The sequence below is a fragment of the Enoplosus armatus genome, chromosome 13 (genome assembly GCF_043641665.1).
Source record: "Enoplosus armatus isolate fEnoArm2 chromosome 13, fEnoArm2.hap1, whole genome shotgun sequence".
Taxonomy (NCBI): Eukaryota; Metazoa; Chordata; class Actinopteri; order Centrarchiformes; family Enoplosidae; genus Enoplosus; species Enoplosus armatus.
Genome location: NC_092192.1, coordinates 15,232,734 through 15,243,633, shown reverse-complemented (window position 1 = coordinate 15,243,633; position 10,900 = coordinate 15,232,734). Strand labels below are relative to the sequence as shown.

General features: G+C 41.4%; 2 protein-coding genes across 3 annotated transcripts; both read left to right on the top strand.

Moving 5' to 3' along the window:
- The first annotated feature begins 442 nt into the window (after positions 1-442).
- Positions 443-4,759, top strand: dpagt1 (dolichyl-phosphate (UDP-N-acetylglucosamine) N-acetylglucosaminephosphotransferase 1 (GlcNAc-1-P transferase)). 2 transcript variants are annotated; one of them, XM_070917438.1, is made up of 10 exons: positions 443-854; positions 1,004-1,124; positions 1,210-1,423; positions 1,668-1,814; positions 1,919-2,003; positions 2,109-2,297; positions 2,406-2,493; positions 3,251-3,406; positions 3,504-3,545; positions 4,466-4,759. In XM_070917438.1, the coding sequence occupies exons 1-10, from the start codon at positions 700-702 to the stop codon at positions 4,487-4,489; spliced, it is 1,221 nt and encodes a 406-aa protein (XP_070773539.1). In that variant the 5' UTR covers positions 443-699; the 3' UTR covers positions 4,490-4,759. The 2 variants fall into 2 exon arrangements, with proteins under 2 accessions (XP_070773539.1, XP_070773538.1); XM_070917437.1 differs by having other exon boundaries at positions 3,504-3,638; positions 4,476-4,759.
- An 821-nt stretch (positions 4,760-5,580) lies between these two features.
- hinfp (histone H4 transcription factor) lies at positions 5,581-9,878 on the top strand. Its single transcript, XM_070917686.1, has 9 exons — positions 5,581-5,817; positions 6,397-6,623; positions 7,067-7,178; positions 7,351-7,503; positions 7,588-7,665; positions 8,255-8,375; positions 8,485-8,623; positions 8,721-8,845; positions 8,943-9,878. Exons 1-9 carry the CDS (start codon positions 5,652-5,654, stop codon positions 9,271-9,273), a joined length of 1,452 nt encoding a protein of 483 aa, XP_070773787.1. The 5' UTR covers positions 5,581-5,651; the 3' UTR covers positions 9,274-9,878.
- Positions 9,879-10,900: the final 1,022 nt, after the last annotated feature.

The following is a 10,900-nucleotide window of genomic DNA, read 5'->3' as shown; positions in this document are numbered from 1 at the left end:
ACCCGCCCTCATCTCATCTACATCTGCCAAAAGGCTGGTTGGAGGAATGCAAATTCAACCTGGTATTTTATGAAAAGAAAGAATGACAGGTGGCGGAAGCGCATTATACCGATAACATGCCAACCACAGAAGAAGATGTCACTTCCGTGTCAACACGCAGCTGCAGGAAGCTGTTAAAGCTAAGTGTTTGTTTACATGTAAATCAAGTGAGCAACACCGATGTACAGAAAGAACGGTCATAAACACAAAGCAAATATAGTGATATTATGTAAAAAGATAACAAAGTGTATGCATTCACCAAAGACGTCCCTTTAATGCAACCATTGTTTCCATCTAATAAGAAGCGTTGCAGACGTTTTTAATAACATTTTATTTTGAAGAGTTTGACAGGAAGCACCTCCTTCTGGAAACACTCGGGACTTAACGGCTGAACTGATATCAGACGTGGAGTTAAGACAACCAGGCATTGGACAGATAATACCATCTATAACTGGTAATGAAAGACGGTATGGATTACCATCGTGACTTATGGACTTATTTTTCTTTGACACCGGAATCACGGAGAAGTATTTTGTTGTAATATAACGATATGACATGTTTTTACTTCAGTGAAGACAGCCAAAGCTCGCTCATCGATCGCCCGTGGGGGCAACGTCAGATTAGCTAAAAACGTGATTTGATCTGTCAGAAACAGACAAAATGTCTCCAGTACCCGTCCTCCCGTTGGTGATTAACTGTTTCATGTCGGCACTCGGCTGCATGGCCACATTGAAACTCATTCCTGCTTTCAAAGACCATTTCATCTCAGCCAGGTTGTACGGAATGGACCTAAACAAAACAGCCAAAAAGGAAGTGTAAGTCACTTTCTTATCTGTCCTGTAATTTGGTGTCGTTCCGTTTGTTTTTAATAATAACGTTAGGTAAAACATGTCTAGCTTATGCTTCTTCTTCTCCTGCCCTAATTCTCGCTTTCATTCTCTTCCTGGTCCTGGTCTCGTTGCAGCCCAGAGTCCCAAGGAGTCATCAGTGGGACGGTCTTCCTCATCATCCTCTTCTGCTTCATCCCAGTGCCTTTCCTTAGCTGCTTTGTAGGAGATCAGTGCACGGGCTTCCCACATGATGAGGTGAGTCGACTGATGTATAGTTAAACGTGTGTGTTTGTCTCAAATCTGAAGCCCCAACTCTGTTCTGTGTTGTTTCTGTGCTCAGTTTGTACAGCTTATTGGCGCACTTCTGGCCATCTGTTGCATGATCTTCCTGGGCTTCGCTGATGATGTGCTGAACCTGCGGTGGAGACACAAGCTTCTACTTCCCACCATTGCTTCCCTCCCGCTGCTTATGGTCTATTTTACCAACTTCGGGAACACAGTGATCGTGGTGCCCAAGCCCTTCAGAGTCCTGCTCGGGCTGCACTTGGATATGGGTGAGTTGTGCAGCTGTTTGCGATATTGTCTGGGTAGCTGCAAGGTAGCCCAGACGTCCCTCTACCCCAGTCACATCCTCCAGCTCCTCCTAATTTTCAACTGGGTGCCACTGAAATTAGTGCAGTTGAAATGAATCTTCCTCGAAAAATAAAGCAGGACATACATAAACACATCTGTTACAGTTGATGTAGGAGATGACACTGCTGTTGCATTCATGATGAAGTAATTTATGATCTTCTACAGGTATCCTCTACTATGTCTACATGGGAATGCTTGCAGTATTCTGCACAAATGCCATCAACATCCTAGCAGGCATCAATGGCATCGAGTCAGGTCAAGCCCTGTTTATCTCCGGCTCCATCATCGTCTTCAACCTGCTGGAGCTCGGTGGTGTGTGGTGTTTTTTCTTTCTTATCATCAGCGTTTACATTACATGCAAAATGCAGAACATGTTTCATGTGACATTTGTTTTTTTGTGTTACCTAATTTATCAGGAGATTACCGTGATGACCATGTTTTCTCCCTCTACTTCATGATACCATTCTTCTTCACCACATTAGCACTTTTTTACCACAATTGGTAAGTTAAACTTATCACCTGAGGCAGTTCTATGAAAAATGCAGAAGTATATATGATATGTCAGTGCCCTTTTATGCTGTCAACTTGCAACCTATTCTGTCACAGGTACCCCTCATCTGTGTTTGTGGGAGACACGTTCTGCTACTTTGCTGGGATGACCTTTGCTGTAGTCGGCATCCTGGGACACTTCAGCAAAACTATGCTGCTGTTCTTCATTCCTCAAGTGGTTAACTTTGTCTATTCCTTGCCTCAGCTTTTTCATATCATCCCCTGTCCCAGACACCGGCTCCCCAGGTAACCTGCACATGGACTTGTTTGTGATATCTTTTCATTTTTCATTTATCCTGATTATGTACTCTCAATGTCGGCCTTTCTTCCTCCCAATGTCACTGCTAATAAAAGGCTGAATCCAGACACAGGCAAACTGGGGATGAGCTACTCTAAATTCAAAAGAAAGGACCTCTCTAAATTAGGACATCTCATTCTGAAGGTAAAGCTCTTTCACCTTTTATTGCTAATCGCTTAACCATCCAAATTAAAAATGCCTGTCACATTTTCCCAGAGCCCAAGGTAATTACTTCAGATTGCTTGTTAGATCCAACCAACAAAACTGAAGGAAATGCAGCAAATCCTCACATTGGAGAAACTAGTCAATGTCAATTGTACTTGCTAAATAACTTAAACGACTATACTATTAATACTAAACAGCGATTAACAAAATTAGAAATAAATGCCAATTAATTGTCTCTCTCTCTACCATTCATTTAATCAACTAATTGTTTCCGCTCTATTTCACTCACAGTGTCAGTCCACAGTGTCAGAACGCATTGGCAATATTTGGTTTTGATTCGAAACATGTTTGCTCATGTACTGTATGCACATCTTGCACATCAAACCCACAGCCCATGTAAGGGCTAGCGTGTACCTTCAATACATGAAAGTGAGCAGGTAGCAGCGTTATTGATGATGCAGATTACAATTCAGTCTCTGACCTAATTAAACTTGAATTCCCATATTAATTAGCTGGATAATTACACAGAATTGCCATTTTGTCTCACTTCTTTATATTACTATTTGAATCGCTGAGATGTGGGCAGCGATTGAGAGGTCTCGCACCAGGTTGCTTATTGAAAAAGTGCATGCAGTGAGGATTGGTCTAGGTGGGTAAACACAGGTGAGGCAGACCAGTGGCAGGCTTCCAGCTGTGTTTATTGGTTGATAACAATAATGCCTTTGATCCTCAACAGGTGGCAGAGTTATTGAAGTTGCTAGAGGTGCGAAGAGGCCAGGAGGGAGATGATGATTTTATTGAGTGTAACAACATGACCTTAATAAATCTGGTACTGAAATTACTCGGTCCCACCCATGAGAGAAACCTCACAGTCATCATGCTCATCATACAGGTAGAACAAAGCACCTGCTGTGTCCAAACAGTCTGCATTAGTGTTAGTCATAGTGTCTGAATGTTTCACTGGATGCTCATTTCTGTGTCTCTCTCAGGTGATGGGCAGTGCAGTGGCTTTTGGGATCCGCTATCATCTGGTGCGTCTCTTCTACGACGTCTAGCAGCTCTCCAGGAAAGAGGAGAGAATCCTGACTGGGAAAATAGGATATTGTTATGGAACTATTTTACAGGCTCGTGGTTCATCTGCCTTTTTAATAGAGTCCATTACCTCACCATTACTTTTCTGCCTCAGACTCTACCTGCAGTAAAGACCCAGCGTGGGGTTTAAAGCTATATTTCACTTTGGTTGAACATTTTTTCACATATGAGCATGAAAACAGTGGAGGGTGGGACATCAACAGCAGCACTGTTTGTTGTTCTCCTGGCTTCAGTAAACAAGCAGGAAAACGTAACTGGATCTTAATTATTGTGTGTCCACCCTGAAAATATATTTTTGTACTTGGTTTTTTAACGGAAAGTACAATAAGCGGGGATGGGGCCGTTGACGTCAATGGCTGATTGCTAAGAAATTATTACCATTTGATAACAGATTTATGGATGTAGACATGCTATATATAAAAATATTCGCATGGTGGTCCATTGCTTGAATCTGCTGTTGAAGCAAAAATGTACCCACTCACTCTTCATTTTGCATAACTATCAATCCTTGCAACATGGGTGGGAAAGTTAGTATCATTTTGTTTGTTTGTTTGTTTGTTTTTTGTTTTTTTTACCTCTGAACAAACGCACACAGAATGGTGATTGTGAAGAAAAGCAGTGAAAAGATAAGAAAGCTATAATCAGTCAAGACGATCACGGGAATTAGAGGTAAATAGAGGAGATATTAGAAGAGATTAAGTGAGATTTTAGTGTCAGAATTGCTTTAAAAGTTATTTAAGGTCTATGGAAGGTGAACGGTGTCATGACAACAGTAACAAGAATTGATTGTTCATAACTTTCTTGATATTATTGGATACATAGCTGTATTTTTATGACTGATATGAATTTTTCCCCCAAGGGTTCAGCAGACGTGACAATGTGAAGTCAACTGGCACTGGACTATATTGCTTATGATCGAACTACAAGCAAGAAACTGTTTACTGTTGAGATGGAAGGCTCAAATTGAAAAATAAAAGCTGAGAAAATTAAAATATAAGATTGCGCCATCATTATTATTTGCAGTGGTTTGAAGAAGTATTCAGTTCCTTGATTAGAAATCACAATATGACAATATATAAATACTACAAACTACAAATAATGCACAGTCTTATTTATAATTACAGGAGTATTATCAGCTACATGTATCAAGTATCAAAAGGAAAAGTTTTTATTATCACCCCATTTTAGTTTATCACAGATTGGTATTGGTGTATAAGTCAGCCAACAAAGAGGAAACTGCAGTGCAGAAATGCCAAAGATATAATTAACATCAGAAATGCCTTTTTCGTGTTTGTCTAAGAAAATGGGATTTTTGAAATGCTCAGACATACCGGCATCAATCAGGCTCTACTCCTTTATGTAGTGTTGGGTGTTTTAATCTGTAACACTGCATAAACTAACCATGTTTTGTATGTAAAATCCTATTCTGTAAATTGTATAACAGCTAAATAAATGTATTGGAGTAAAATGCACCATATTTGCCTCTGAAATATATATTAGGGTAGAAGTATAAAGTAGCATAAAATGAAAATACTCAAGTAAAGTACAAGTACTTCAAAATGTATACAGGATTTGCCTAAATGTTACTTTCGAGCCCTAATTATCCCAACATTTAATCGAAAAACCTGAAGTCAAAAGGAGATTTTGAGGCGGAACGTGTTACACCCGGAACAATTCAAGTATACATTGTTTCTGGGGAGACATCTCTAAGCTGCACGCAGCCCGCGGTTCAAAACAACTCAGATGTTCACATCATGTCAGTGCGTCTAAACAGCAAGTTATTGTGTTAAAGCTCCTACTTAAGTAAGACTTTGACGCTTTTTATGTTTTTTAGTTTGTCAAAGTGTTCCAGGGTGGTGTTTGTAAAGCTCTATTAGAGCCGGTGAAATGCTTTAGAGACGCCCTGGTTAACGTTACAGTTACCGACCAGCACCCGGTGTTAGCTAGCAACCGGTAGATGCCAGGTGATGCTCAAACCTGGGCGACGTTTGTAGCTTCAGTCTGTGTAAATCACACCATATTTAGCCCACCTCGGACACAGAGAGATGCCTCCTAACAAACGGATGCACAAGAAAACACTTAAACTGGAGTGTGAATGGAGCTCGTGTCAGGAGTCGTTCACTCGGATGGAGAACTTCTGCAAGCATGCGGAGGCTCACCTGAAGGCTTTGAACATGGCGGAGGAGGGCGAAGAAGAAGAAGAAACAGAAGGTGAGCAGTTTGTAGTATTATAATTCAAAGTGTCTGGCTGTGACTCGTCTAGTGTTTATTTAGGGCTGTAACGTTAGCTAGTTATGTGGAGAGTAAGTGTACTTCAGATATTGATATAAGAGTGCAGCCTGGAAGTCGTGAGACCTTTCATTGATTTAGTTCTGTACTGCAGCACATTGGCTTGAAATGAGACAATGGCTGAGGCTAAAGAGTTTTTTTATGACAAAAAAAATGGCCAAGTGAAGTTGGCCACAGTCGAGTCCTGCTTGTAAACTACCACCAGGGAAGATGCCAGGATTTGCAACCAAATATTAAATGTGATGACTTTATTTAACTTTAATTTGTCTAATGTTTTCCATATCTGTACCCCAGTTCCTACACTTTTTGTGTGATGTGCATGTAAACACAAAAATAACCGCTAAAAGTTTCCACTTTAACCAAATAGTTATTGCTTCATTTTACATCCAATGTGCTGTAGTGTTAGTAAATGAAAGGTGATAAACAAGAAGTATTGATGCCCTGCATAGCCCCGTAAAGGGCGACACCTTCTAATGCAAACTCTTTATTTTTTGTGCCAAGGGGAGAGAAACTGTCTTTGGAGAGACTGCGGTTTCTGTTCTGTGGAGGGCCCTGAAGAGTTGCGAAGACATCTGTTCTTTCACTGTTACCACACTAAGCTGAAGCAGTTGGGTCAGCAGGTGCTTAATGCCCAGCCAGAAATTGGAACCTGCTCCATCGGCTACCAAAACCACAACATCATCCCTGAAATCCCAGACAATTTTACCTGCCTGTGGGACGAATGTGAGGTAAGCTTGGCAGAGACCAGTGCTGCTGCTGGTGGAGTGAGGCAAGATTATCCAGAAAAGTGCAGAGTGTTTAACCACCTACTCACATGCAGGCGTCAGTTGAGGAAACAAGGTGTGGTACTCTGCATGCTTCAGCTAATGCTAATAAGTCCACGATGAACGGAAAGCAAAGACATGTCTTTGCACACCAATAAATAACAACATCTTGTCAATTATTAGTCAAAGCCTCACATGCCTTAATAAATTCACTTGATATAAACATTTGGGAGATTTTGTGCAAATGAGACAATAGAAGCTAAGCAGTAAGGGTACAGTGACATGACCTCCTACTGCACAAAGTTGAGATGAATAGGAAGATTTCTTTCTATCAAGTGATAAGTAGAATTTAAACTTTTTCTTCTTGAATGTTAAATACTTCTGGCTGTGTGTTTCTGTTGTTAAAGCAATCACCATATGAAAACCCAGAGTGGTTCTATCGCCATGTGGAGATGCATAGCCTGTGCATAGATATACCAGCAGGAGACTGTGAATTCCCAATACGCTGTGGATGGAAAGGTACATCATTTAACATGATTCATCTCAAGATTATAGTTCAGAAATGTCCATCTAACTAAAGGTTACAGAACTGATTTATGGTCAAAGAAGTTTTAAAGGCTGAGTACGTTTTCTTGTCAGTACTAAGAATGTAGAATTGTTGAGTCCAAGTTCTGAGCCTGCCGTTCTACAGACTGCGAGGCCACTGCTAAAGGGCGTCCTAAGCTGCGAGAGCACCTGCGCAGCCACACCCAGGAGAAGGTAGTGGCTTGTCCAGGCTGTGGGGGGATGTACGCCAGCAACACAAAGTTGTTTGACCACATCATACGACAGAGTGCCATGGAAGGTAAAAAAAACACAATCGTGAGATTAATAACAATGTTTACAACAAATATTTTTCATCTAGTAATTCTTGCTTTGTTTGCTGTAGGTCAGAGGTTCCAGTGTTCTCACTGTTCCAAACGTTTTGCAACAGAAAGACTACTCAGAGACCACATGAGAACCCACGGTCAGTCCCACCTTCATTGTGCTATCACTGTTACCTGTCGTTATTTCCATGTGCTGGGGAGGACTTAAGAGAACACACTGCTCTTTCTTGCATGTTTGAGCCAACTAACGTAGAATCACACACAGATTGTACTACTAACATCCATTTTCCAAACCATGTCGTGCATTTTTAGATTGATTTCTACCTGCCAGGTGGACAGTGGTTTCAGTTCATGCCCATTCAAAATTAAACTTGAGAGCGAATTGTTGGGATGATAAAACATCTGATGTAATAGCTATTCTTTCCCAATGAACCCACCAAAATAGTGTCTTACAAGTTTGTTTTTGTCCCGCTGGTGTTGCCATAAATGCAACTCCCATTACAAAGAAATCTCTGTTACGTTTCTGTGTTTTTATAGCAACAGTGTAAAATAAGCTGTTTCTCCAGGATTTCTTGGCTTGACACAAGCATTAGTAAAAATAGATTTCTGATGTCTATATTTGACCATGTGGTACACTTTGGCATCCTAGTGAGTGAGGGAATCCTGTTGCTGCAGTGCTATTAGATGATTTACTCTCATCACTGGTTTGTGTTCCTCTTGTTGGTACAGTAAGCCACTACAAATGCCCGCTGTGTGACATGACTTGTCCGTCACCCTCTTCCCTGCGCAACCACATTAAGTTCCGCCACAGTAATGAGAAGCCATACAGCTGTGAATACTGCGAATACAGGTATCACGTCCTCTGAAGCTGCAGCAATGCAACACACGATCAAGCTGTTAAACACACACTTGGCATTATTGTTTCCTTAATCCTTCCACATTTGATTTTGTATTTGCAGGTGTAAGAATCTGATCGACTTGCGCAAACACCTGGATACCCACAGCAGCGAGCCGGCCTTCCGCTGCGACATTCCTGGCTGTGGCTTCACCTCTCGTACCCTTGGCACCATGAAGATTCACCACAAAAGAGGGCATGAGGTGAAAAGGGGAATCTTTTAAATGATTGTTAATTTACGCCCAGATAGGGAGTTTTAATGTAATTTATAGTTCTCTAAAGTTTCTTTTCCGTAATCAGGGGAATTTTGTAGCTCGCTACAAGTGCCATGTGTGCAGTCAGTGCTTCACCAGGGGCAACAACCTGACTGTTCATCTGCACAAAAAGCACCAGTTCAAATGGCCCTCTGGACACCCCAGGTTCAGGTAAGTCTGAATTACCAAACTCGATCAATCCAGTAATGCTGAATTTGAGATGTGTGGGGGTGTTGCAGCACTGATGCCCTCTCCGTCACTCTGTCAGGTACAAGGAGCACGAGGATGGCTTCTTGCGGCTGCAGCTGATTCGCTACGAGAGTGTGGAACTGACAGAGCAACTAATGAGGGAAAGACAAAATAGGCAAGGGGAGGAGGACGAGGACGGTAGCCAGACAGAGGGGCAGGAGATGGAGGAGGCATCCCCGGGGGCCACTCCTTCAGAGTTGCAGGTAGAACTGAGAGGGGTGCTGCTGGAGGAGCAGAGGCCTGAGGAGCCATCCGTCGGTGCTGAGGGCAGTCAGGAAGAGGCCATGTTGTACGTTCTCACTGGAGGATTGTCACAACCAGAGGAGGACTCTGTCATGCAGCAACTCTAGGATGCTGCTCAGCAGCAAGGAATGCAGGTGGTTTGACTGCCACAACAGTCCTGCATACACATCCTTTACATGACAGGACATTCTGTAATCAGCTGTGCTGTTTCAAAGATACTTGGCAAATGTATGAAGACTCTTGTGGAATCTCTGAGCCTTTAATGGGTGTTGGTACAGAGAGGTAGCTGAGATTTTAAAAAGAAAGTGTGGCACTTGATAATAAATTAAAGCGTCTAAATGAAGGGATGCGTACTCCATAATGACCCATCTTGACTATAAGCCTATATTAGGCAATAAACATGTTTTTGTGTGTTTTGTTTGCTAATGTTGAGCTTGTGGACAACCTGTTTGCCAGTTAAATTATTCAGAGACTCATACTGTAACATCCTCAGCATGAGATTCATACTAATGCTGCACTGCCGAGTGGATGGTCATTCTCTTTTAGATGGGAGAGCTGTCCCAAGTTCAGATCAGCCACACCTTTGAAGATTAAAGGTATGAGTTAGAGGAATGTCGTGTTAGCATTAATATTCACCAAAATGTGTGGAATGCAGTAAAGAGGGCCTGCCTCACGAGGGCGGAGAGTGTATTTTTTGACACTTGAATAAACTTGTGACACATTGTTTGAAAAAATCACCTTTGAAATAGTTTTTATTCAAATGTTTTTAATGTTGCACACTCAACAGTTTTCTTTAATGTTGTACTAAATTCTGCTTAATTCCTTTTAACAAGTCATGAAGAGAGGAATATGCATCGTTCTAATTTATTTCATATGACTTTACAGGCCACTAAATGCCAGTATCCACCATCTTTACTTCCATTATGGCGCCCCCTGCTGAATGTAATTGCTATACTGCAGCTCCATTTTATGATTATATTGGGCTCTACTAGAATGGACATGTTATTAGTATAAAATGTAGTCTTAGTAATCTTAGCAGATTGTTTGTTAAGATACTTAGTGAGACTCCATTAGATCAAAGCATCATTTTAAGCCAAAAAAATGTGTATATATTATAAAGGTTTTTTTATTCTAATACTATCGGCTACTCACATGCAATGTCAGTACTTTCATGGCAAATATTTAGACAACACAATTACTGCTTTTCACAACCCTATGCCTAAAAATACAGTGTGATCTTCTCACCCCCTTGTGCTTTGATCTTGTGATCAGGTGACTTAAATCATGACAAACCTTTGCAGCAGTGTATCCAGTCACAGCATGGCATACAGCAGGTAGTGGCATTAGCTGTGTGTAGAAGATTAGGCAGCACATACAGCTTAGTTTAAGTGTTGCTTACTGCTCTCTGCTTCTTCACTCTGCAGTCCTCCTGGGACTGATCTTCGAATGGCTTCATGTCTGTTGACTTTGCAAATATGATGATGTACAGAATGTTGCTGGACGGCAATAAGACTTAGACTCAGTTACCTGGTCCATCTGCAGTTTTTCATAGAAACTGAATGCATCAGAGAATGGGCACCATGAATTTATATCCACTGCTGCTGCTGTTGTTTGGGTCCTTCCAAAGAGCCATATCTCAGTTACCTGGATGGATTGGAGAGGTGGAAGGTAGTGGTAAGACATCCTATAATGCCAGTATAATGTTATTTTTCAATCCTTTTTCAAGCTTGAAAA

Bases quoted from the DNA above. Each gene is read 5' to 3' on its own strand.
- dpagt1 (XM_070917438.1), top strand. From the start codon at position 700: ATGTCTCCAGTACCCGTCCTCCCGTTGGTGATTAACTGTTTCATGTCG. The intron at 855-1,003 runs GTAAGTCACTTT...GTCTCGTTGCAG, and splicing joins AAAACAGCCAAAAAGGAAGT to CCCAGAGTCCCAAGGAGTCA. The intron at 1,424-1,667 runs GTGAGTTGTGCA...GATCTTCTACAG, and splicing joins CGGGCTGCACTTGGATATGG to GTATCCTCTACTATGTCTAC.
- hinfp (XM_070917686.1), top strand. From the start codon at position 5,652: ATGCCTCCTAACAAACGGATGCACAAGAAAACACTTAAACTGGAGTGT. The intron at 6,624-7,066 runs GTAAGCTTGGCA...CTGTTGTTAAAG, and splicing joins GCCTGTGGGACGAATGTGAG to CAATCACCATATGAAAACCC. The intron at 8,624-8,720 runs GTGAAAAGGGGA...TTCCGTAATCAG, and splicing joins ACCACAAAAGAGGGCATGAG to GGGAATTTTGTAGCTCGCTA.